We start from the raw sequence: 23,761 nt of genomic DNA, 5'->3' as shown, positions 1-23,761 counted from the left end.
CCTGATGGAAAATATCCCCTGCTGGAAGTGATGTAAGACTGAAGATTCATTCTTACTCATGGGTCTCAGTGGATTGATACAAGCCTCAAGCAGGCCAAAACATTCAATATGGTGGTTGCTGAATTGTCTCTTTCCTGTAATCCTTGCACTTTCTATGTTTATCTACAGCACATGTAGCTGTCCAGTTTTTTCTAAAATACTGAAGGGAGTAATGCTGATGTGATGTCTTCTTTTGCAGGTTTTCCATCAGGATGTTGATCGACTCGAAGCAAAACACCTTGATATGTCTGGTGGTGTCCACTGTTTTTTCTATGATCTTAGCCCTAATACTCAGCCTTGTGGGCATCATCAACGTGTCCCTGCCACCAAAAATGAAAGTAAGTGAAGTAGAACCATAGACAAGCAATAACCCAATGTAGAAAAACTCAAGAATCTGTGGTACAACCACCCATGCAGATGAGCCTCTGATATAATCTTCCCAGATTGAATGCAAGTTAGCTTCACACTAAAAATGTAACATACTCTAATAATAATGTGTTATCAATGTGGTTTTTCCTTTCCACATGAAGGTAAATGTCCCACCACTGGACAGATTTGTAAAGGCTGCAGGAAAGAAAACTATCTTGTAACATTTGCCAAGCGACAGAATAAGTGAGTTTGTCATGTAGTGAAGGCAAAATGGCTGCCAGTGTGTCACATCTTGAGGGCAAAATGGCTGCCATAAAGTTCCAGAAGTGTCCCAGTCACGCCCATCGAAGTAAGCGACGATATCAGTTGAGGCAACTAGAAACTGAAGAGGTCGATTGTTGTCAAATTCCTCATCAAGAGGTTCTTCAATGTCACGGTCAAGCAACAGTGAAGAAGATGGGTGTGTGATGTCAATGCTGACAAATATAAGATGTGTGAATGTAGGTTTGACTTCCTGCAAGGAAGAATACAGGTCAAAAAAGGATTGATAAGTGAAATCACAAAATTCATTCTGAAGTTGTTCCAAAATAAAATTGAAGGTTTATTGTTGCCATATACTGTTTGTCATAGGCAGTGGTGCATCAATAAACATCATGCCAGTCGAAAACTACAATGACCTGTCCCCTGTGCCCAATTTTACACCATTGAAAACCAAAGTATACATGTGGTCAGCCTCAACACCATTACATAGTCAAGGTTCATTCATGGTGGTTATGAAACATAAAAAGACAAAGGTACAAGCCCCAATTCATGTCCTTCAGGGGACTTTGTCAAGTGCCTGTCTACTCAGTTTCAGCACTACTGCTGAAATAGGACTAATTTCTGTGAATTAAAACGGTGAACAGACATAATATCGAGTTGCAAATGTCGACTTGCACTAATATAGAGTGCAAAATATCGTAGTACAAAAATATCGATGGTCAGAATATCGTTGTTAAGAATATCGAGTTGAAGGTAAGTAATATCGTAAGTATTTAATAGCATTTTGCAGAAATATCATTGTTAAAAATATTGTTGTTTTATTTAATGTTATGTATTTTAGTGTGTATTTTAAATGTATGTGTTCAATTTTTTTGTGTAAGTATTGCATTTGTTTTTTAATATATGTGTTAATTTTTTAGGAGTTATTAATGTATTTTAAAGTACAATTTGCGTTTTAGTTCCGTAGCGGGTTGTGGGTTTATACGGGAGTAGGGTGGGAAGTAATTTGAATACAATACATTTAGGGGCTGATTCCGATTCGGTAAAATCCAGTCCAGTCCGCCGTATGGAGCATTTTTCCCGTACGATTCGTACGCAGAACCGTACCCGTACGTACGGTGTAGTACGATGTGTACTCAATGCAGTTCTCCGTATGAATCGTACAGAAGACCGTACGATTCAAGAAGCCATACGGATCTCACTCGGAACACGCAATACGCGATGTTTGTACGGATCGCCTTTTACGACCCAGCAAGTACGATTCGTGTGGACACCACTCTGTACGACTGTTTTCTTACCGGAGCTGAAAACGTCCGGAAAAGCTTATTTCGCCTCGTAATGCGTACGGAACGGACCCCCCGGGTATGGTGCGTACACCCCATGATTGCAGCGGTACGGTTCGTAGGGGTACGGTTCGTACACCCCATGATTGCAGGTGTATGGGTCATAGGGGTATGGTTTGTACACCCCATGGAACCCTACCCCTGCAATGATGGGGTGTACGAACCATACCCCTACGAACCGTACCCCTGCAATCATGGGTTGTACGAACTGTACCCCTATGAACCGTACCCATTGCACGGTGCGTATGTGATTGTGTGGCTCTCCGTACGAATCGCTCATACCCGACGTTTCCGTACAAATCGCGTTCTCATTCCCTGGTCCGTATCGTACTTGTTGGGTCGTACATCATGATTCCGATTCGTACGGTTCACGATGAGGGTCCGTATCGTACGGATTTTCCCTTGCTTTTCGTACGCTTCGCAATGATTCGGTCGTATATTTTTCATACGAATCGTACTACACGATTCGGACGGAATTGTACGATTCGTACGGAAAGGGCTACGGATTCGAATCGTCGTACGGATTAGTTTAGCGAATCGGAATTGGACCCTTTATAATCATTTTTAGAAGTTGTTAGTTTTTTAAATTAAATTTTGCATTTTTGTTCCGTAGCAGGTTGTGGGTTTATAGGGGAATAGGGTGGAAATTAAGTTAATTATTATTAATTATGTAATCATTTTTATTCATTAATATTTATGTATTTAATATTTAATATGGTTAATTGTGGTAATTAATGTATTATTAATTAGTTATTAATTGGATGTTAATTATTAATATTTATTTGATAAATATCCTAATTGTGTTATTTTTTTAGGAGCGGGTTGTGGGTTTAGAGGGGAATAGGGTGGGAAGTAATTTAATTATAATTAATTGATTAGTATTTTTTTATCAATATTTAAGTATTCAAGATTTTATATTGTTAATTGTGGTAATCCATTTATTAGTTATTAATTGTTTGTTAATTATTTATAATTATTAATTGGTAAATATGTTAATTGTGTCCTTTTTTTAGGAGTGGGTTGTGGGTTTATAAGGGAGAAGGGTGGGAAATTATTCCTTTTGTGAGGAAAATAAACTTTTACTAGTAACAAAAATTGACTCTGAGCCAACAAAAGTAAATCCCTTTTTAACATCATTAAAAGTTTCTCTTCCCCCCACTTCTACTTTTTGGCCATTCGCTCCTACAAGCGACTGGACTGCAGTATGGCCCATTTCTTTTATGAAAAAATTTAAATCATCCAGGATACCTTCTCTGTCCCGCTGTCTAATCAGGAGGATGTCGGGGAATCTTCCTTAGAAGTGCATCTTTGCCTATAATCTCACTTACCGAGTTCCCTGAGATTTCCCAGGAGCAATCCTTGGTGCTTTTGAAATCTTTGAAATCTGGTTCTGCCACCGACCCTTGCCCAGCCAAAGTCCTGTCCGCTTTAGTGGAAGTGATTAATCCCATAGTAAACCCTATTTTGAACATACACGCCAATATCCTCCCACTGCTAAAGAAACCCACAGCTGACCCTAAGGTAGCCTGTAATTTCCGGCCTATCTCACTCCTGCCTTTTTTCTCTAAGGCAGCAGAGAAATATGTTAATGGAGTTTTAACTAACTTTTTAGAAGCCAGTCAGGTTTCAGAGCTAATTTTAGCACTGAAACAGCTCTGCTAGAGGTGGCAGAAACTATCAAAGCTACTAAGGTGGAAATGCAGTCTTGGTTTTATTGGATCTTTCTGCAGCTTTCGATACCGTGCCACACAATAGATTACTGCAGACTTAGGGAGAGCGGTATTGGTGGCATGGTATTGAGATGGTTCACATCTTTTTTTGTTAACCGCTCCCAAACTATCTGGGCTCCTCCTATTGCTGCAGAGATCCCCCCTTTGAATGTGGGTGTCCCTCAGGGCTCTATATTGAGCCCCACACTATTTAACCTGTACATGGCCACACTTGCCCCTCTTGCCGAGGAATCTGGGGCTAAAATAGTGTCTTACGCTGATGACACTCAGCTGCTGTTCACTTGCGAGAAGGGCACGGATTTCAATGGCACTCCCATTAATTCCTGTCTTTCTAAAGTTTTCTCCTGGTTTAGTCACAATCATTTAAAATGCAACTCTGAGAAATCTGAGATTATTTTTTTCGGGCAATGGCCGTTTGAACTTGGCATACATGTCCCCCCCCTGTGTCCTCTGTTTCCACCGTGAAAAACCTAGGAGTCAAGTTGGATGCATCCCTTTCTATGAAAGCCCAAGTTCAGACAGTGCGACATGTTTTGGACTATTGAGAATGTTGCGGAATTTCCTTCCCTTGCTTTCCATCCCTTGTAGGAAAACTGTTGTCCAGACCTTGGTAGTCTCTAGGTTGGATTATATGAACTCCTTGTATCTCGGCCTTCCGGATTATCTCCTGAGCCGAATACAAGTGATCCAGAACGCAGTGACAAGGGCCATTTTTTTGATTGGGCCTAGAACCCATACCTCTCAGCTTTTTCCCTCACTGCACTGGCTTCCGGTGCGAAAAAGAGTACACTTCAAGGCCCTGGTCCTGGTTTTTAAAGCTTTCCACAAGTTTGGAGCACCTTACCTAGGGGAGAGATTTCAACCTTATCTTCCCCAACGCACTCTGAGATCTTCTTCTCAACTGCTGATTACTGTCCCTAAGGTTCAATTCTACCGGCAAGGGGGTAGATCTTTTCATGTTGTGGCTTCTAGGTTGTGGAATAGCCTACCTTTTGCTATCAGACAGAGCCCTGACCTTCTGATGTTCAGAACAAAGGGGCATATTACCAAGGACCGGTGTTAAAATTATCTCTGTTTTATCGACAGGGAACTGACTTGATAATACGCCCTTGTTAATTCCCATAGAAGCCCATGTTCTAATGTTAACATGGGCTTCTATAGGAATTAACAAGGGCGTATTATCAAGCCCATTATCGCCGTTTTATCGGCAGTTTCCTGCCGATAAAATGGCGATAATTTTAACACCGGTCCTTAATAATATGCCCCTCAGTCTGAAAACATGGCTTTTCCAGCAGTGAAGTTCTGTGTCGCGGCTGCGTATGGTTTGATGTTGTGTGGTCTATGCGTTTTGCTCTATCGCTGGGACACTCCTGGGAGTAGCCGCACGCATACAAATATAGATTAACATAACATAACATATCATAATGATTAATGGATTGATATTTTTTAATTTAATATTTATGTATTTAACATTTCTTATTGTTAACTGTGGTAAATAATGTATTTTTAATTATGTATTATTTGGTTATTAATAATTATTCATTAATTATTAATTATGTTATTTGTGTCATTATATTAAGAGCGGTTTGTGTGTTGATAGGGGAGTAGGCTGGGAAGTGATTTAATTTTTGTTAAGTTGTTTTATAGTGTTCATTGTGTGAATTATTTATTGATTGTTTTTAAACTGCTTGTTAATTAGTATTAATTAATTAATTAATTAATAATTAATTAATTATCTTTTTTTATTGATTTAATTTGGCAGTGGAAAGTTGTAGAGTACACATATACAGATAATTCATAATAGAATAGAACATTGAACACAACGAAGCTTCATACAACAAGGGAAAGATAAAAACAAGTTCATTTTGTTTTTTTAAATCAGAGTTAATCAATCATTCAGATCCAATTACAGATAGGTGACCATAATTTTTGCCCATAAATCCTCTTACGCCGGCCCTTCAGTTTATATACCGCATTTTCAAGCTGATAGAGATTTAATAGCTTTGACTGCCAAAGATGAAAAGCCGGGGGATCCACATCGAGCCAGCGAGAGGTAATGCAATATCTGTAGACTGCCATCGCTATAAATAAGAAGCTTTCTTCTTCTATCGTTCAAGTACCAATTTGATCAGCCTGAATTCCCAATATCACTAATTCTGGTGATAGTACAGGAGATACTTCTAAGATGCTATCTAAGAAACCTTGAACTTCTAGTATAAATTGATTCAGTTTTGGGCATTGAGCAAACATGTGAATTGAGTCAGCAGCTACGTACCCACAGCGGCTACAATTCGTACCCCCCTTAGCTTTCCATAGCGCCAATTTCGACGGTGTATAGTATAAATAAAAAATGGCCATGAAGTGCTGGCTTTTAAAAGACCCGTTGAGTAACACCGTAATGGCCATTTCTAAGGATCTAGATATATCGACCTTTTCTATTCCAAAGTCCTTTTGCCATTTATCAGTAACTGTCTCAAGGTCGTCTTTTATTCTATTTAGCATCAACTGGTATATTGTGCCAATTCTGTTTTTCCTAATACAACTTTCCAGCACATCTATTTTATTCATAGAACCGGTATTTAATACATTTTTAGGCTCTATAAAACTTCGAATTTGGAGATATTTGAAAAAAATCTCTCCTTGTTAGATTATATTTGCCCTGCAAGTACGAGTATGATACCATTTGCCCATTCTGAAACAAATCTCCAAGGGAACTAATCTTAAGATCGTTCCACCTCTGCATCACGGAATCCCTAAAAATGTCAGGAAGCGAAAGATTTTTCAGAAATGGTGTATAGTAATTCAGCTTAATGTTAAAGCAAAACCTTTTATTAAATTGTTTCCAAATTTGAAACGCTGAAATCCAAACCTTGAACTTTGTCTTTTTATAATAACTGGGTTCTATCAACCTAAGTAAACACTGTCGGGCTTCTGCTCCTAACAACATTTCGTAAATAGAGGCCGCCAATGCTTCATCCTGATAGAAATCTGGGAAAATCATAATACCCATGGCTTTTAAAAAGCTTGCCCAGTGATATAATCGGAAGTTCGGGACCCCCTCCTCTTAGTTTAGGCAAAGTGCACCATTTCAGAGATCTTCTAACTCTCCGATAGCCCCATATGAACCTAGAAGTAGTTCTATCTAATGTATTAAAAAGGCACAGGAAAACAAAAGTGGTATGGTGCGAAACAGATACAAGAATTTGGGGAATATAATAATTTTTAGTGCGTTTGTGCAGCCATATAGTGATAAATGCAAATCATTCAGCCTCTCAAGAGTCCTATTAACAGAAGATAGTAGAGGATCTGTATTCAGTCCGACAATGTCTTCAACTTTAGCTGAAATTGTCACACCAAGATATGTAGCTGTGGAGGCAAACACTATGTCATCCGGCCTGCCTGCAGCCGAATGTATAAGCTGGGTCTTCGTAATATTTAATTTGTATCCAGAAAATTCCCCGTATTCTTGGGCAAGTTCTATGATTTTAGGTAAAGCTGATGCTACATCTGTCGTGGCAATCGCCACGTCATCGGCATATGCGAAGACTTTATGAGCAACGTGATGTAGCATAACCGGGGTAATCCCGATTTCTTTTATTAACCTGATTAGATACGGCTCAATATAAAGCGCGAACAGCAAGGGGGTGATCGGAAAAGGATCAGATGTATCAGTGGCGATGCGTATTACAGCTTTTGGATTGTTATATAACACCTGAACTGCTTGAATATACTCTTTAGGAAACCCTTTCCATACTAAAACGGACCACAAGAATCCCCAGTCGACCCTGTCAAAAGCTTTTTCAGCGTCTAGTAATACAACGCCGACTGGGGATCCTGTGGCCTGAGCCCAATCCAATAAGGTGATAATACGTCTGACATGGTCAGTAGTATCCCTCTTTTTTATAAAGCCATGCTGGATCTTGGATACTATCGTTGGCATTATATCGTTCAGTCTATTTGCTAGTATTTTAGAGAAGATTTTACTATCTGATGTGATTAAGGAGATCGGCCTATAGGATCCCATTTCCTTGCTATCCTTCCCCTTTTTTTTGAATATCACTATAGTAGCCAATGACCAGAAAATAGGTGGATGTCCTTGAAAGGCTTGATGAAAAACCTCGAGTAATTGGGGTTTGAGCATGTTTCAAAAAACCCGGTAAAATTCTAGAGGAATCATGTCTGGCCCCAATTGCTATGCCAGGAGCTAAGCCCAGGTTTGCAGTTTCGATTTCGTCCCAGGATATCGGAGTGCTTAAAGATATTATATCAGCCTCAGTAATAGGAAGATTATCAATATTCCTCAGGTAATCCGGTGGAGCCCTATCTTGGATATCACCCTCAGCCATTTTATTATATAATGATTTATAAAAGTCACTGAAAGCCTTTAATATCCCTGTTTGATTTTCTTGGGTTACACCAGCTAAATCAACAATTTTTATTATGTCATTCATGACTACTTTTTGTCTTAACCTTTGGGCTAAAATTTTGCCTGTCTGATCATTTAATTCATAGCATTCAGCTTTATGTTGTTTGTACTTGATGGCAACCTGGTCTGCTAGATAAACATATAGAGCAACCCCTTTCGATGGCTAAAAGGCGCTGTGCTTCCTCCACTCCATGACCCCTACTAATAGAAGTGGCTAATTTCAGCTCTGCCCCCCTAACTTGAGAGGATTTGTTCTTAAATTCTTCCTGCATTTTTCACCGCAAAAAATTTGAAAAATTGATAGGTTCCCCTCTGACAACTGATATAAATGTATCCCATACAATCTGGGTTGAGGCCGTCCCACTATTACGTAGAAAGAAATCCTGGATAATTTTAGCCATATGTGATTAATATTGGTAATTTAAAAGTAGGCTCCTTTGGAACGACCATTGGCGGTTTGGGTTGAAACTCTGGGAGGGTAAGAGTAATTCAAGTATGAGAGGATTATGATCCGAAACTGATTGAGGCATAATATCAATGTTAGCCCTTTCTAAGAAAAAAGGAGAGATAAAAAAATAGTCTAACCGAACAAATTTTCGATGTGGTGATGAAAAAAAGTGTATCCAGGGTCGATAGGGAAAAGTTTATTCCATACATCCAATAACCAATTGACTACCACTAAGGCTCTTAGAGCTCTATAAGTCCTGATCTTCCGGCCAGTATACCTCGCTTGGGTACGGATATTACAATAGGACTCAATATTTATATTCAAATCACCACAAAAAATTAACGGTTGACTCCAAGTTGCAAGTTCTAAGTTAATAGTATCAAATACCTCGCTATCGTCCAGGTTCGGACCATATAGACAACACAGTATAAAGTTATTGTCTTCTACAATCATTTCCAAGAGCCCCCATCTCCCCCATTTATCGGCTAATGTTCTAAGACATTTCCCAACCCCTTTTCTCATAAAGATCGCGACCCCTCTTTTGATACCAGTCTGTTTAGAACAAACTAAGAGGTCAAGACCCAGCCTATTCAATATGTTTCTTTTGTCCCAGGAGATGTGCGTCTCCTGTAAACACAGGATATCAATTTGTGACAACTGAATTAATTTAGACAGGATCCCTATCTTTTTAGGGTCATTAAGGCCATTTATATTTAACGTGCAAATTTTAATCTTTTTATCCATTATGAAACAAAATTATTATCAAACTTAACATCATTGGTCTTCCTCTACAAGTATTTGTAACAGTTATATCAATTTTCTTAGCACTTTAACAACTACCACTGCCCTACACCCCCACCACCCCCTCCACACCCCCACCCCGCAACCAACCCCCCTGCCCCCTCCCCAACATATGAGGCTCAGGAACAGTCAGTTCCTCTTAGGTATGGATGCCGTAGCCCCCCCACCCAGAAGAACCCCAGGAAGAAGAGAACGACAAAAGAAAAAAGATAAACCCGTTTGCAATCAGAGAGCAGCATAATAAATACCTTATGAATACACATAGCATAGATCAGCATAGCATAACTCAGCTCAACCAATATTTACGTAACTAAATCAAAGCAATAATAGAATTAGATTTTAATAGCTATGCTTCTAACTGAGCTTCTTCGTTAGTTGATCCAACCCTTATTTTTCTGATTCTCAAAGAGAATCTAAATATTCATTTGCTTTAATTTCAGAATGAAAAAATGTAATCTGCCCTTTGATTGCTATTTTTAATTTAGCTGGGTTCTGCAAAAATACAGTGGCCCCCTTCTTTTGAAAATCGGGTATTAATTGCCTTAAATTCCAGCGCTGGGAAACTGTGGCCTGGCAGAAATCAGGTCGTACGAAAAAAGTGCAATTCTTGGCCTCAGCTTTTTTATCAGGACGAGCTAGACTATAACTTGCTTCCCTGGTGAGAAAATTGTTAAAGCAGACTAATATAGCCCTAGGGTATTCTTCCTCGCCCTGCCTAGGCTTTCTCACATTAAACGGAAATCTATGTGCTCTTTGCACATCTTTTGACCAGTCCCAGGATGTAAGATCAGGAAATGCTTCAGTCAATAATTCGATAATAAATCTTCTTGCATCCGTCCCTTCCTTTTTCTCTGGTATTCCGAGGAAGCGCAAATTGTTCCTACACGCCTGGTTTTCCAGCCCAGACAGTTTATATGAAATATCCTCTTTGTGCACTTTAACACTCTCTAGTTCATGCCTTTGTGCCATAGTCTCTTCCTCAAGTGCCGAAATTCTTGCCTCAGCCTCTGATACTCTGCTGGCCGTTTCAGTACAAAGTTCAATGGCTCGTCGCACAGCGTTTTTAACTTTAGAATAAGTTGCCTGTGCATGCTGATTTTCTGATTTACTCTCAGCGCGATGACTCATCATGGTTTGGTAGATGGTGGTTAGGGTTATCTCTTTAGTATTCATTGGAGTAGTCTCCTTTCCAAAATCTTCTCCGATCTTTAATCCTACTTGTTCCGCTGACTCCAATGATACAAGAGTCGTTACTTCAGGTCCTTGACATGTTTCAGCGCAATCTTCACTGACCCTGCCGGTCGTACGTTGCGACCCCCTTTTTCTTCGCCTTCTAACAGTAGAAACATTCAAATGTGGCGATGTTACATTAAGCCTTGACCCTCAGATTCTACTTCGACAGAACTACTTTCTTCACTGTACTCTGCCCAGTCTTTACTATGGTTCATAGTCTCATCTGATGAGGGGTCAGACAAAGAATAAAAATTCTCTATTGCTTCTTGCGATACAAGGACCTCTAGTGCCGTTGGTGTTAATACTGCGTCAGCTCGGTCAGACGCTCTTATGTTTTCCAGCATCGCATCAGCGCTAGAATCCGACATTACACCACACTGTTCAATAGGGACTCCATCCCCCAGAATGCAGCTGTCTTCTGTAGTCGAGTTCCTTATTCCTAGCTGTATTAACCCACCATCTATGGCGTTGCCGCTTAAAGTCTGTGCCACCTCGTCTGATTTCTCTCCCGTTCTGCCTGTTTTATCAATATCGCACATCGCGCTCACCTTGCGGTTTCTGGCAGTCTGTTGCTCGAACAACGCTGGTACAGTTAGAGCCCTCCCTTTCGCTGAGTCTGGAACATCCGTATCAGCACTGGTACTTGCCGGCATTTTCTTTCCGCCTGTCAACGCCGTATCTGTACTGTTTCCTACGGCTCCTAAGGCAGCTTTTGATGCAGTGCTCTTCGTCACAGTTTTGGTCTGCTCTCTGGGCTCCTTAGGTGGCATTTTCTTTTTGCGGGTCCCTCCACGACCGCGGACCATGAAGCTTTGGAAACCAGATGCCAGCACGGGGAGGCGCCAGAGCGGGGCGCACCGCCGAGAGAAGAGCAAACCAACCAACATCCACAGACCGCGTGAACAGGTACGTGAATCTCCAGCTAGGTCGGACAAAATGCTAGATGTCAATTACAAGCCATTGCTCGCTACTTGCTTGCAACTAAATTCAGACACCACACGAGCGAAGTTGAAGCTGTAGATATTTTCAGAAAAACCAAGGTAGGCCGACTGATTGCAGAGCGTTCTTCCCTCCTGGGAGCTCGGAGCAGGGAGCGAGCTGCTCACACAGCCCACGCCACGGCAGCCATCTTGCCTCGTCTGTGGATCAATAATTAATTAATTATGTTAATTGTGTTATGTTTGACAACATTGGTGGTGTCATTTATAGGGAAATATGGTGAGAGGTAAATTATTTTTTTATTAATTAATTGCTAGTTAACTAATGTTAATTATTTTGCTGGAGTGGGAAAAGTAAATTATTCCCCTTCCCTATCCAATACTTTCCCTACTGTTACATTTGTTGGAGTGGGAGTATTAATGTTTACTCCTACGCTATCCAACACTTTCCCTACAGTTGAACTCGCTGGAGTGGGAATAGTAATTTTATCACCTCCGCTATCCAACACTTTCCCTACTGTTGCACTCGCTGGAGTGGGAATAGTAATTTTATCCCTTCTGCTATCTAACACTTTCCCTACTGTTGCACTCCATGGAGTGGGAATAGTAAATTATTCCCCTACGCTATCAAAAACTGTCCCTACTGTTGCACCCCCTGTAGTGGGAATAATAAATTATTCCCCTCCACTATCCAGCACTTTCCCTACTGTTGAACTTCCTTGAGTGGGAATAGTAAATTAATGCTCTCCGCTGTCCAACTCTTTCCCTACTGTTGCACTCCCTGGAGTGGTAGTAGTAATTTTATCTCCTCCGCTATCCACCATTTTCCCTACTGTTGCAGTTAATGTAGTGTCAAATGTAATTGTAAAAAAATAAATCTATTTTAATATTTTGATGTATTAAATATATATATATGTATATATATATATATTATTTTTATTTTTATTTTACTGGTGTATGTAAATATAAGAATTTATCATTTTTATTATGTTTCAAACATTTTATAATTTATTAAAATAATTATTTATTAATATTATTAAGTAAATGTATATATTATATTTATATATGTATGTTTAATGTATTTTTACCTTGTATTTATTACTTATAATTTTAAACATTTTCTAATAATTCTAACTATATAGTTTTTTTAATTATATGTATTATTTTCTTTATTTTACATTCATTTTGAACATTTTTTTAAAAACAATATTTTTAACAACAATATTTTGGGGGGACATTTTTGTACCATTATGAAGATAGGACTTTGATATTTTTGACAACAATATTTTTGTCACAATATTTTTGTAGGTCGACATTTCTGTTGTTGATATTCTGTCAGTGATCCAATTACAATATCAGTGTTAATCTTGACAAAGTGAATCAGTTTCCGTCCTTGTTTTAGGGACTGGGAAAACTTAAGACAATGAAAGTGCAGCTCCATATTAATGAGGATAATAGTCTTGTTGCTCAACAACATCGATGGATTGCCTTTCATCTACAAGAGACTGTTGAAAAAGAAATTGAGTCTTTACTAAAACATGATATCATTATACGCTCTACTAGTCCACCACCATGGGTGTCTCTGATAGTGGTGGTACCTAAAAAGGACAGTGGGGCGTCCTTGCTAATTTATGTTGATATACGTCAAGCAAACAAGGCACCTGAAAGAGAACGGCATCCAGGTCACACATTGCTGATATGATTGACTAGTTCAATGGTGCTAAAGTCTTTTCGCGCCTTGATCTGACCAAAGGATATCATCAGCTCGAATTGGAAGAAAACTGCAGGTACATTGCTACCTTTACAACTTATGTTGGTTTGTTCAGATACAAAAGATTGAGTTTCGGAGTGTCTTCAGCTGCCGAACTCTTCCAAAATGTAATTTGTCACATTATACAGCCTGATACGCATGCTTTCAATTACAGTGATGATATAGTGGTTTTTGGGGCCACACAAAAGGAAAACGATAGAGCCCTTACCCAAATGTGCCGTATACTTGCTTATGTCAGTGTCACGTTGGTTGCTGAAAAGTGTGAGTTTCACAAAACAAAACTAACGTTTGTAGGGCATATTTTCTCAGAGGAGGGAATGACTCCCGAACCAGCCAAGGTTCAGGCTTTGTCATCTACTTTCCCACTACAAGATGTAACAATGCAGTTCTTTTTTTTGTATAGCCTACTACTGTTCAAACTACATTCATGATTTTGCCACATTTAGTGAGTTAATAAAAAAGAATGTTTCATTTCAGTAGTCAGGAGTGTGATCAAGTTTCAAGACAATTAACCATGCAAGTGAAAATGCACCTAAAATGGCTTACTTTGCTCTAAAATTGCATACAGAGATTGTTGTTGTTACCTGCCCAGTGGGTTTGGGAGCAATTTTTACTCAATATCGTGGACATGCAAATGCCTGAAGGTGTATAGTAGCTGATGCTCGCTGAAGTTTGTCACAGACTGAACGAGCTGACTAGCAACTTGAGAAAGAAAGCCTAGTTGTTGTGAGGGCTTCTGAACATTTTCATGTGTTTCTGTATGGGAAACATTTTACGCCTGTTACTAATCACCAAGCACTGCTCACTATTTTTGGCAATCCGAAGGCTAAGATGCCCCCTTGCATTGAGATGTGGGGCCTGCAACTGCAAGAGTATGACTACACCATTGTGCACCGGCCCGGGAAAGATCAAAACCCTGCTGACTACTTTTCTCGAGTGTCCACACAGTTACAGGTACCCCTTCATAGTGGCTGAGGCCTACGTCAATTTCATTGTGAGATCCAGCACTCCTGCAGCTGTGTCCATGGAGCAAATAAGTGCTGCTACAAATGCAGACACGAATATGCTCATCCTCACAGACATTATTATGCATCAATCCTGGAGAACACAACACATGCTCGACTTCTTGATAATGCCAGTGAATATCATAAATTCTAGACTGTGCTTGATGAACTGTCAGTTACACAAGAAGGGTTTATCTTACGAGGGTCACAAATTGTCATTCCTGAAAGTTTATGACAGCAAGTTATTGAAATGGCACACGAAGGACATGGTGGAATTATTGCCACAAAGCGAGCCCTTTGGGACGGCGTTTGGTTCCCTCATCTTGATGAGCGAGTTGGGAAAGAGCTCCAGGCTTGTCATTTATGTAACTGTTTATCTCCCATGGGTCTAAATTGGGGTGGCATGGTGAGCAAAGGAATGATGGATTTAATGCAAATCTCTTGACTAGGGGTGAATGTTTTGATATTTTCTGCATTCCGTTCATCAACTGTGTGCCTTTTGCTTTCTCGGCCAAAACAACGCAGCATCCGTTGAACATGTCAGCTCTTCCAGAACACGTTTGGGAGAAAATCACAGTAAATTTCTTTGGACCCCTCTCAAATGGTCATTACCTCATGGTAATAATACATGAATACTCCAGGTTTCCTCTAATGGAAGACATTTCTTCAATCACTCATGATCAAATAATTGAAAGACTAGAAGGCATATTTGCAATCTGAGGTGTTCCATCCATTCTAAAATCTGACAATGGCCCGCCATTCAATGGTCATGAATTCAAAAACGTTCTTAATCATTAAAAAATCAAGCATCAAAAAAGCACACCTTTATGGTCACAGGTTAATGGCGTTGTTGAACGTTTCATGAGCACTCTTAAGAAGGCTGTCCAGTTCACTGTGCTAGAAGGACTTGAGCTCAAGTCAGTTCTTCATTCTACCATTTGCGCCTACAGATCTAACCCTCATTCTACAAATGGTAAAAGCCCGGCCACCCTGATGTTCGGGTGAGCCAGGGGTACCAATCTGCCCCTGTGGACCACTGAAAGAACAATTGATGCCAAGAGAGTCTGACTCACTGATTCATCTCACAAATCCAGAATGAAGACTTATGCTCACAAGCATCGATATGCTCGAGACATTACATTACACTCCATTTGATGCTCATCCATTGCAAGTTTTCACTAATAAGGGACACACTGTGACTGCCCATGGCCCTGGAAAGTCCATTACAAGGGATTCCTCACATTTCAAGCACCTGCCTCCTAGTCTGTCGGCTCCAGTCAACCAGAGTGAGACTTTGTCATCAGAGGGCCAGGAGAGCCCCAGGTCTAGATCAGTGTCTGCATCACCAGTACTCGCTGTGGTTGTTTCTCCTGTGTCTCCTCCAACTCACACCACGAGATTTGGAAGAGTGGTTCAAGCGCCTCGACGACTCATTAAGGAACTATGATATTTATATGGTTTTACTTTAGTTTTTTTGTTTGTTTGAACTTTTTGTTTAACAAAGGGGGAGATGTTGTTTCTTGTGTATTATAGAGCATGTGACCCCAATGGTCCCACACGGACTCCGTAATCTAATGATGTAAGTGATTGGGTGTGGTTAATAAAATTCATGACACTTTACATGGCAGTTACCGGTTACACTCTAAGAAATAAGGGGCCCGATGGAGGACACCAAATACCGGTCAGTAACAGACGATTTCAGCCGCTACCGACTGGTATTTGGTGTTTGAGATTTAGGGGGCCTAAAATTTACCGATTGGGTAAATTTACCGATTTGGTAATTTAACCGATTCGGTAAAATACCGAATAGGTAAATTTACCGAATCAGTAAATCTAGATGTAGGTGGCACTGAAAACGGTGCCACAGGCCCTTAAGAATTTGTTATTTACCACGATATTCTATTGTGTGGTAAATAACGAATTCCTGTGTACATGCACATCTGTGTATGTACACCTGTGCCATGTGACACACATACATGCCCTTAGGGCACATGTATGTGTGCTCTTAGGGCATGTATGTGTGCCACATGGCACACAAGCCAGAATCAGGGGTGCAACAGGGTGTCAAAGTGACACCCTGTCCCCCTTGACAATTCGGTTATTTTACCGAATCAGTATTTACCGATTTGGTAATTGACATTGATTCCTATGGGCCTCAAGGCCCACAGGAATCAATGGCAATTACCGAATCGGTAAATACCGATTCAGTAATTACTGAATCATACCCATTCGGTAAAAATTACCAAATAATTTCCTACATCTCATTTACCGAATCTAGAATACCGAATTGGTAAAATTCAGTATTCTAGAGTCAGTAAATAGGATTTACCTACATCGGGCCCAAGGATCTGTAATACCGAGCTCCGTGTGTAGCGTAATTCATTTTCATGCTACCAGGCTGGAGAGCACACTACATAACCTCAGTCTCAGAGTTGAACATTCTCAGTTCACAGTTAAAAAGAAAGCCTTTTTACTTTTATTTTAGTTCTCATTAATAAAGTTAATTTTCTCACCTCATCATTCAACTTTGTGGTGAGCAGCAAGACGGCATATAGATTTCCTGAGAACTTATCGCAATCATGAAAGATTTGTCGACCTTGATAAGCCCTGCATTGAGGTAAATGAACACAGAAGGCAAAACTTCAAATGAGAGCACACACTACACCACTCACAGAAGATCACCCAACACTTGAGATGCAGCAGCTGCAGTTAATTATTTGACCATCTACAATGCTCAATCCAGCCACCAGTGGTCCTATCACCTTTAAACCACTCAAAGCAAACTGATTGAATAGGAACTAAGGGCAGCCTGGCACCAAAAGCACTATAGCCCCACCTGAAAAGTGAACTAGCAGTATGAATTGGCAGTTAGAAAGGGAGGGAGGTGGGACCTTTCCTGCTCGGAACTAGGACACTTGCCAGTTTGGAGGTGTTTTAAAGCAATTGTGAGCATACATCAGCCAGATAGTGCATACTGGAATAGCAACTGAAGGTTCCATTCGAGGAACTATCTTGAGGTTCTTCAGTGGTGTAGAGTCCACTTAACTGTCTAGCAGTTTTTCTAGAGCCATGTGTCCAACAAGGTTGTCTCCATTGATGTTTGGTACCCATTTGGTTAACACACTTAAAAGACATTTGCGGCAGACCTGGTATGTGAATGATCCCTGGTACGCTCAGGATGGATGATGCAGGTCTTGGGATCGCTGTACACCTGTAGCCTCACTCAATGCACCAATCATGTAACACATAAACTGTATGTATGTGAAGGAACTGGTTTTGTAATGGATTGAAGGTACCATAGTTTGGGATTGCGACCCATGCACAGAGGAAAGTGTGCAAGTACTGTATTGTAGGTTGACAGAATTGTGGAAGAACTGAGGTAGCTGGTAGGGGTAAGGGACCAGTAATTCGCAACGCAAGTGCCAAAAAACAAATTTACAGGCCTGGAAGCTGGGCTATGAAAATATAAGGAAATTTAAGAGTGCCATACTTTTGCAATGATGCATATAGTGTCCTAAGACTGGTGAACTGAGGCCTATAGCAAGAGAACACTGCAATGCTTGGAAAGGCTTTTGCATTCTCAATACTTGCACAGAGAAAAATATCAACGTAACAGCATAGGGTAAGAGCTGGAGTTCTAGAAATCACAAACAGAGTCCAACAAAGGCTCTTTGACCCTTGTATTTGCAAATCGAGAGAATGAACCAGGATCACTCAGCTGAACTTTGTAAAACCAGATGCTATGATGGTGGTGTGTTTTAAATCAGGTGTATCTGCCTATTTCAGCCTGTCTTTGTTTTGTCTTCTAGTATGGGATGGTGTTTGAGGCTGGCTCTTCATTCACAGAATTGGTCATATATCGGTGGCCTACAGAGAAGGAAAATGACACGGGCGTGGTCAGCCAAGTTCACTTGTGTAAGGTTGGAGGTTAGTACAATGAGAATGCCTTTTAGGAGCCAGACATAACATTTTGTGTCAATTTCCATGTGTTGCTTCATGAAAACTATATAAAACTCCAAGAAACTCATCTACAAGCCCAGTGCGCCGCCGGTACATCACTTTTTGTGATGCTCCAGCTGCGCACTGGGCTTATCCATATCTACAAAGCCACGGAAAGCTACCCAGCGTGGCTTTTCATGGCATCATAGCTATGATGTAAGGCAATGCAGCACAAGTCGCTGTGATGCCTCACACTGCCATGGGGAGGCGTGCCATGGGCATTGCAGTGGGTGTTCCTACTCAACTCCCATGGTATTTGACACATTCCCAGATTTACAACAAAGCGTAAATCTAGGAATGTGTAAAAACCCTGTGGCTCCCTGGTTGTTTTGTGAAGGAAGGTGAAACTTGATTTCAACGCCGACACCCGTACACCAGGGTGCCTGCGTGGGTGCATGGCAAACATTTGTGCATCAACTCTGTGAAAGATGACAGAACACACTGTATCCTATAGATATGGCGCATTCCTGCCCTTTTCATTTGATGTAGGGTACGGCAGCATAATGACGTGCAGCAATGCCCTGCTCCAAAATGTAGTAAATGAGGCCCCAAGTTCCTAAAGTAATATTAAGCTAACATATCTGCGTCTTACGTGAATAATGATCCCAAGGTCTTTTTTATGGAACGATGTTACATAAAAGAGTAAGTGAGAGTTACTCCACAGGCTTACACCCCTAATTGTCGATCAGTATGCAAATGATTGCCTTTCTGAGCTTATCATGAGACCCAATTGTCCTCCGACCTGACTAAGGCCTGATCTATCTTCCAGTTGTTAGTTGCCAGATAAATGAAGTGTGTCTCCTAATGTCATAAGAGAGCACTCACTACATGTGATGTGATTAACAACCAATCACCAGGTATACAATGTATATCAAAAAGGGGTCACTAATTCACATATTTTTGTTGAGTCAATCACTGGCACCAATTGCACCAGGATAAATTGTCCCAAAGTGCCTAACTCATGATTGAATGAATTAAATATTTAAAAAGCGCATTGTCACTCACTGAGAACATCCTGGCGCTGCAGGGTGTGAAATGATAACCCAGAACAGCTAACTGGACGAGGGAATGGCAGAGTGCATCGGTGCCAAGAATAGTCAGGTCTTAAGATTGCTTTTTGAAGAAAGCTTCAGATTCTATTAATCAAATAGGACTGCGTAGTTGATTCCATGCATTAGCTCACCACTGGTGTAACAAAACTTGAGGGCCCCCCCTGCAAAGCACATGGAGGGGCCCCCCTCCCTACTCACTCAGGAGCTCTCAGGCCAGGGTACTGTGCTGAGTGGGCCCCCTGAAGCTCGTCCGCCCCCAACCTCACACTGAGGGGGCTGCGGGGCCCTTTGTTACACCCCTTTAGCTCCCAATACTGAAAAAGATTTGCCACCTCACGTGTTGAGCCTATATGGGGAGGGGGGGGGGGCTTAAGAAGGTTCATGTCGGGGGATCTGAGGGCTCTATAATGCAAAAATCTGGCCTTCAAATATTTTGAAACAATCCCCCAGATTCATCATGTTCCTCTTTTGCGAGTCCTTAATAGCGATTATTAAGGAATCGCTATTAAAGACTTGCAAAACGGGATGCATGTAGAAATCGCAAAATTTATAGCGATTTCTACTGCTTCCTTATTTGCGATTCGCTAATAAGGAAGCGATTTCAAGGGTGCCAAGGTGCCCAAAGGACACCCTGTAGCACCCCTGAAATGGTGATTTACACTGGTGTTGCGCACACGCATGTCCAAAGGACATGTGTGTGTGTAACATCCAACTTAGAAATATGCACTAAAGTGCATTTTTCTAAGTTTTCGCTATTTACCACGAAGTCAGACTTCGCGGTAAATAGGGCCAAAATTTGCGAATTCGCAATTCCAAAATGGTTCATGAATTGCATTTAAGGAATCTCAAATAGAGATTCCTTAAATGCAATTCCTCGCAATTTAGCGATTTTAAAATTCACGATTTTTGCATTTGGGATGATGAATCCCAAATGCAAAAAAAGCGCTCGCAAAGGGCCAGATTCACAGAATCTGGCCCTTTGCGAGCCAATTCTTGCTTCATGAATCTGGCTGTTAGGCTTTTAAAGCTCTGAAAACCGGTACAAGAACCTTATAGAGGATATGTTTCTGTACTTGGAGCCTGTGTAAGGCTTTCAAAGGTGTAGAAGCCGAACTACGACTAGGGAGCTTCAGCACAAGTCTAGCTGCAGCATATTCATCCAGTACACATTTGAAGCACATTGGCCCACATGCATCAATATCGCCTTTTGCGAGTTCTAAATTGCGAAAAATAACGATTCGCAATTTAGAATTCGCAAAATTCTATGCATGAATATTTTAGCTTTTTTTTTGCAATTCGGTAAAAATCGCTATTTTTACCGATTTGCAAAAAAAATGCAAATTTTCAATTGCGAATTCACAATTCCCATTCATTCCTATGAGCCAAAATGCCTATAGGAATGAATGGGAATTGCGAATTCGCTATTTGAAATCGCAATTCATCAATGCATTTCAAGGGTGGAGAGGGGGGTGCAAATGACCCCCCCTGCACCCATGAAATGTACTTTTCAGTATAAGTTACATACACACATGTCCTAAGGACATGTGTGTCTGTAACTTAACAGTTTAAAAAATGCATTTTTGTGCATTTTTAAACAATTTCGCAAATTACCACGAGGTTGAACTTCGTGGTAATTTGCACTTCCTATTTGAAAAATCGCACTTTTTTTTTAAATGATGCATAGCATTTAAGAAATCGCACAATTGCGATTTCTTATGTGCTATCGCTATTTTAGAATTTGCAAAAAAATTGCATTTTCTAAAATAGCATGATGCATCCCAAACAGCACTTTTGCATTCGCAAACGGCCGATTTTAAGGAATCGCACCGTTTGCGAATCCAAAAATGCTTGATGCATGTGGGCCATTGTTTGGACACGTTTTACAGCTCGTGGCAGGAGGAGGTGAATCTCACCTGAATCATAAGAAGTCTTTTTTGTTCTCATACGCCATTAGATGTTCCCAGGGCGATGATTGTTTAAACTCCGCGGCCCCCCTTTTGATTGATTGGCACCAGTAAGAGGGCTCTATCTGCATGGATGGGCTTTACACAGAACGTCTCATCTTCAGTCTGTTCATTTCTTCTATCTGACTGGCCCTTTGAACTGATTCGAGTGGTAAAGTAAGTCTGTGAAAAGGCATAATCATTGGACAGATGGATCTCCGGTATTAAAGATTGTCAAGCCACCTCATACATGGCCACCAGAATTTTTTTTTCCTCTTCCGGGTAGCTCTATCTAATTTCAGTGTATACTTTTTTTTTTCGTTTTCAAAAGTAACAAGAAGCAAAATAAATGCATAGAGTACATGGAATTTGGCCCGGCAGTGGCACATTACAATGGAGCTGATAATTCTGAATAACACATGACAGGACTACATATACAATCCCAAGGAGGATACTACACTAAAAAATTGGCATTTCATGACATTATACGCAAAGGGGAAAAGCAAAAGGGATACGTTTCAGTACAGTGGAATGCAGAGCATATATATCTCCCCCGTAAATACAGTACATCAGATAGTGGCTACAGACAGCAAATAGGTTGTAAGGGGAGTCCAAATGTCCCGTGGTTTTGAGGATGTAGGCAATTCTTTAGCATAACATGTAGACTGATCACGACAATAGATCAAGTCCTGCAGCCATAGTTTAATGGTAGGCGCATGTCTACTCCCCCAAAATATAGAAACTCTTCGCTTGGCCATTAGTAATGCAATAGCCACAAACCTCCGGTGCGAGGCCTTGACGTGAGCGACCAGGCCCAAAAGACACAGCTGGGGAGTACAGGCCAGAGGCAATCCAATCATCAAGTGCACAATCCATACAACAGACCCCCAATATGAATACACCCTGGGGCATTTCCAAGCTAAATGATAGAAATCTGCGTTAGTCGCTCCACATTGTCTACAAGTATCTGAGTCCCGCAGACCATACTTACATGGCTGAGCAGGTGTTATAATATAGTTGATGTAAATACCTAACCGCCACCCTAACGGAGAAGTGGACTGACCGCTAACAGTGCAGGGGTCCCGACAATGGCATTAGGATGCGCCCGCCTGTATGTTTACCATTGCGGCTGGCAGAGCAGGAATGTCCACCCGCCGCAATGGTAAAAGTGCACGTTGTGCTTTTCAAAGCGCAACATGACAGGCAGCGCGCGGTGCCTGCCATGTTGCACTTTGAAATGCGAGGGGCTACCATAAGTACCCCCCATGTGCACCCCCCAAGCCACGGACTCCCAGGGGGCCCGCAAGGGGCCCCCGCATGGAGTCTCCGCATGCCTTAATGCCGCCACGGAAATGCATTGTGCAAAGCCCATTGTAATATGGCGGGCGGTGTCTAAAAGACACCGCCACCATGTTACTGGCTTTCCGTCCCGGCCGCTGGCGACCGGGGCGGAAAACAGGCGGGCGGTGTTTCACACCGCCGCGGTCCCTCCCACCATCCAAACTGGCGGGGGGGAATTGGGCTGATGATGTCGGGCGGATTTCCTCCGCCAGGCTGGCGGTAGCCACCGCCAGCCTGGCGGAGGAAATCCGCCCGACATCATAATGACCCCCTTAAAGTGGACCAACCTCAAATTACCGTTCGCTGTTAAGTGCCCCGTCATTCCGCCCATGCATCCTCAGATATGGTATGTGGCAAGGTTTCATTCCATTTATTCAATGCAGATACACCAAATGTAGTCACCTCCCTCTGTGATACCTGATATAATCTAGTGACCAGCTTCACCCGAGAAGTGGCTGTATATAAAAGTTGCAGTGCTTCGAGCGCAGGTGGTTCTAAAGGAAATTGTGGATACAGCGCACGCATTGCAGACAGCTGTCTAGTATAGATAAAAATATGCATAGCAGTGACGCTGCTACCTGCAGCCACAGACGCCGAGGCAATGAATTGGCCACCAGGAAACACACTCTCCATTTTCACCATATTCATATCTTTAAGGGTCTTTAGGGCACTTGGCTCAGTAGTGACAGAGAGACCTGTCTGGTGTAGGAGTGGCATATTGGGTGCGTATAGTGGCAATTTCTGCGCTCGTTTTCCCAGGTCCTGCCATGCTTTGGCCGTGGTTTGAACAGTGTCGAACTCCCCTTTTTCAAAAACTGTGTGTGTATTCACTATCATGGCCTTGAGTGGTATTGGGTGAACAGCTCCCGCTTCACGGCAACATGGGGGATGTAAGCTGGAACCTGCTGCCAGTAGTATGCAAAGTGGGCCTGTACGCACAGATAGTATAGGTGAAAATCAGGTGCCGTAAACCCACCCTGCTCATGAGGGAACGTGAGTGTTTCCCATTGGAGGCGAGGTTTCTTACCCCCCCATGCCAGGGTAACCAGGAGGGAACGGAGTG

The 23,761-nt window shown here is 41.5% G+C and overlaps 1 protein-coding gene across 2 annotated transcripts in view; it reads left to right on the top strand.

Annotated features, from left to right (window-relative positions):
* Positions 1 to 246: 246 nt before the first annotated feature.
* LOC144754385 (ectonucleoside triphosphate diphosphohydrolase 8-like) overlaps positions 247 to 23,761 on the top strand; it is a 325,819-nt gene continuing 302,304 nt past the window's right edge. For both annotated transcript variants that reach the window (XM_078642100.1, XM_078642099.1), the window contains exons 1-2: positions 247 to 377; positions 18,173 to 18,290. In XM_078642100.1, the coding sequence (XP_078498226.1) occupies positions 252 to 377; positions 18,173 to 18,290 (244 nt within the window). In that variant the 5' untranslated portion in view covers positions 247 to 251. The remainder of the gene's footprint in view (positions 378 to 18,172; positions 18,291 to 23,761) is intronic.

Source organism: Lissotriton helveticus, chromosome 5_1 (assembly GCF_964261635.1).
Source record: "Lissotriton helveticus chromosome 5_1, aLisHel1.1, whole genome shotgun sequence".
NCBI classification, from domain to species: Eukaryota; Metazoa; Chordata; class Amphibia; order Caudata; family Salamandridae; genus Lissotriton; species Lissotriton helveticus.
The sequence above is the reverse complement of the archived record's forward strand: the minus strand, read 5'-3'. Positions and strand labels throughout refer to the sequence as shown.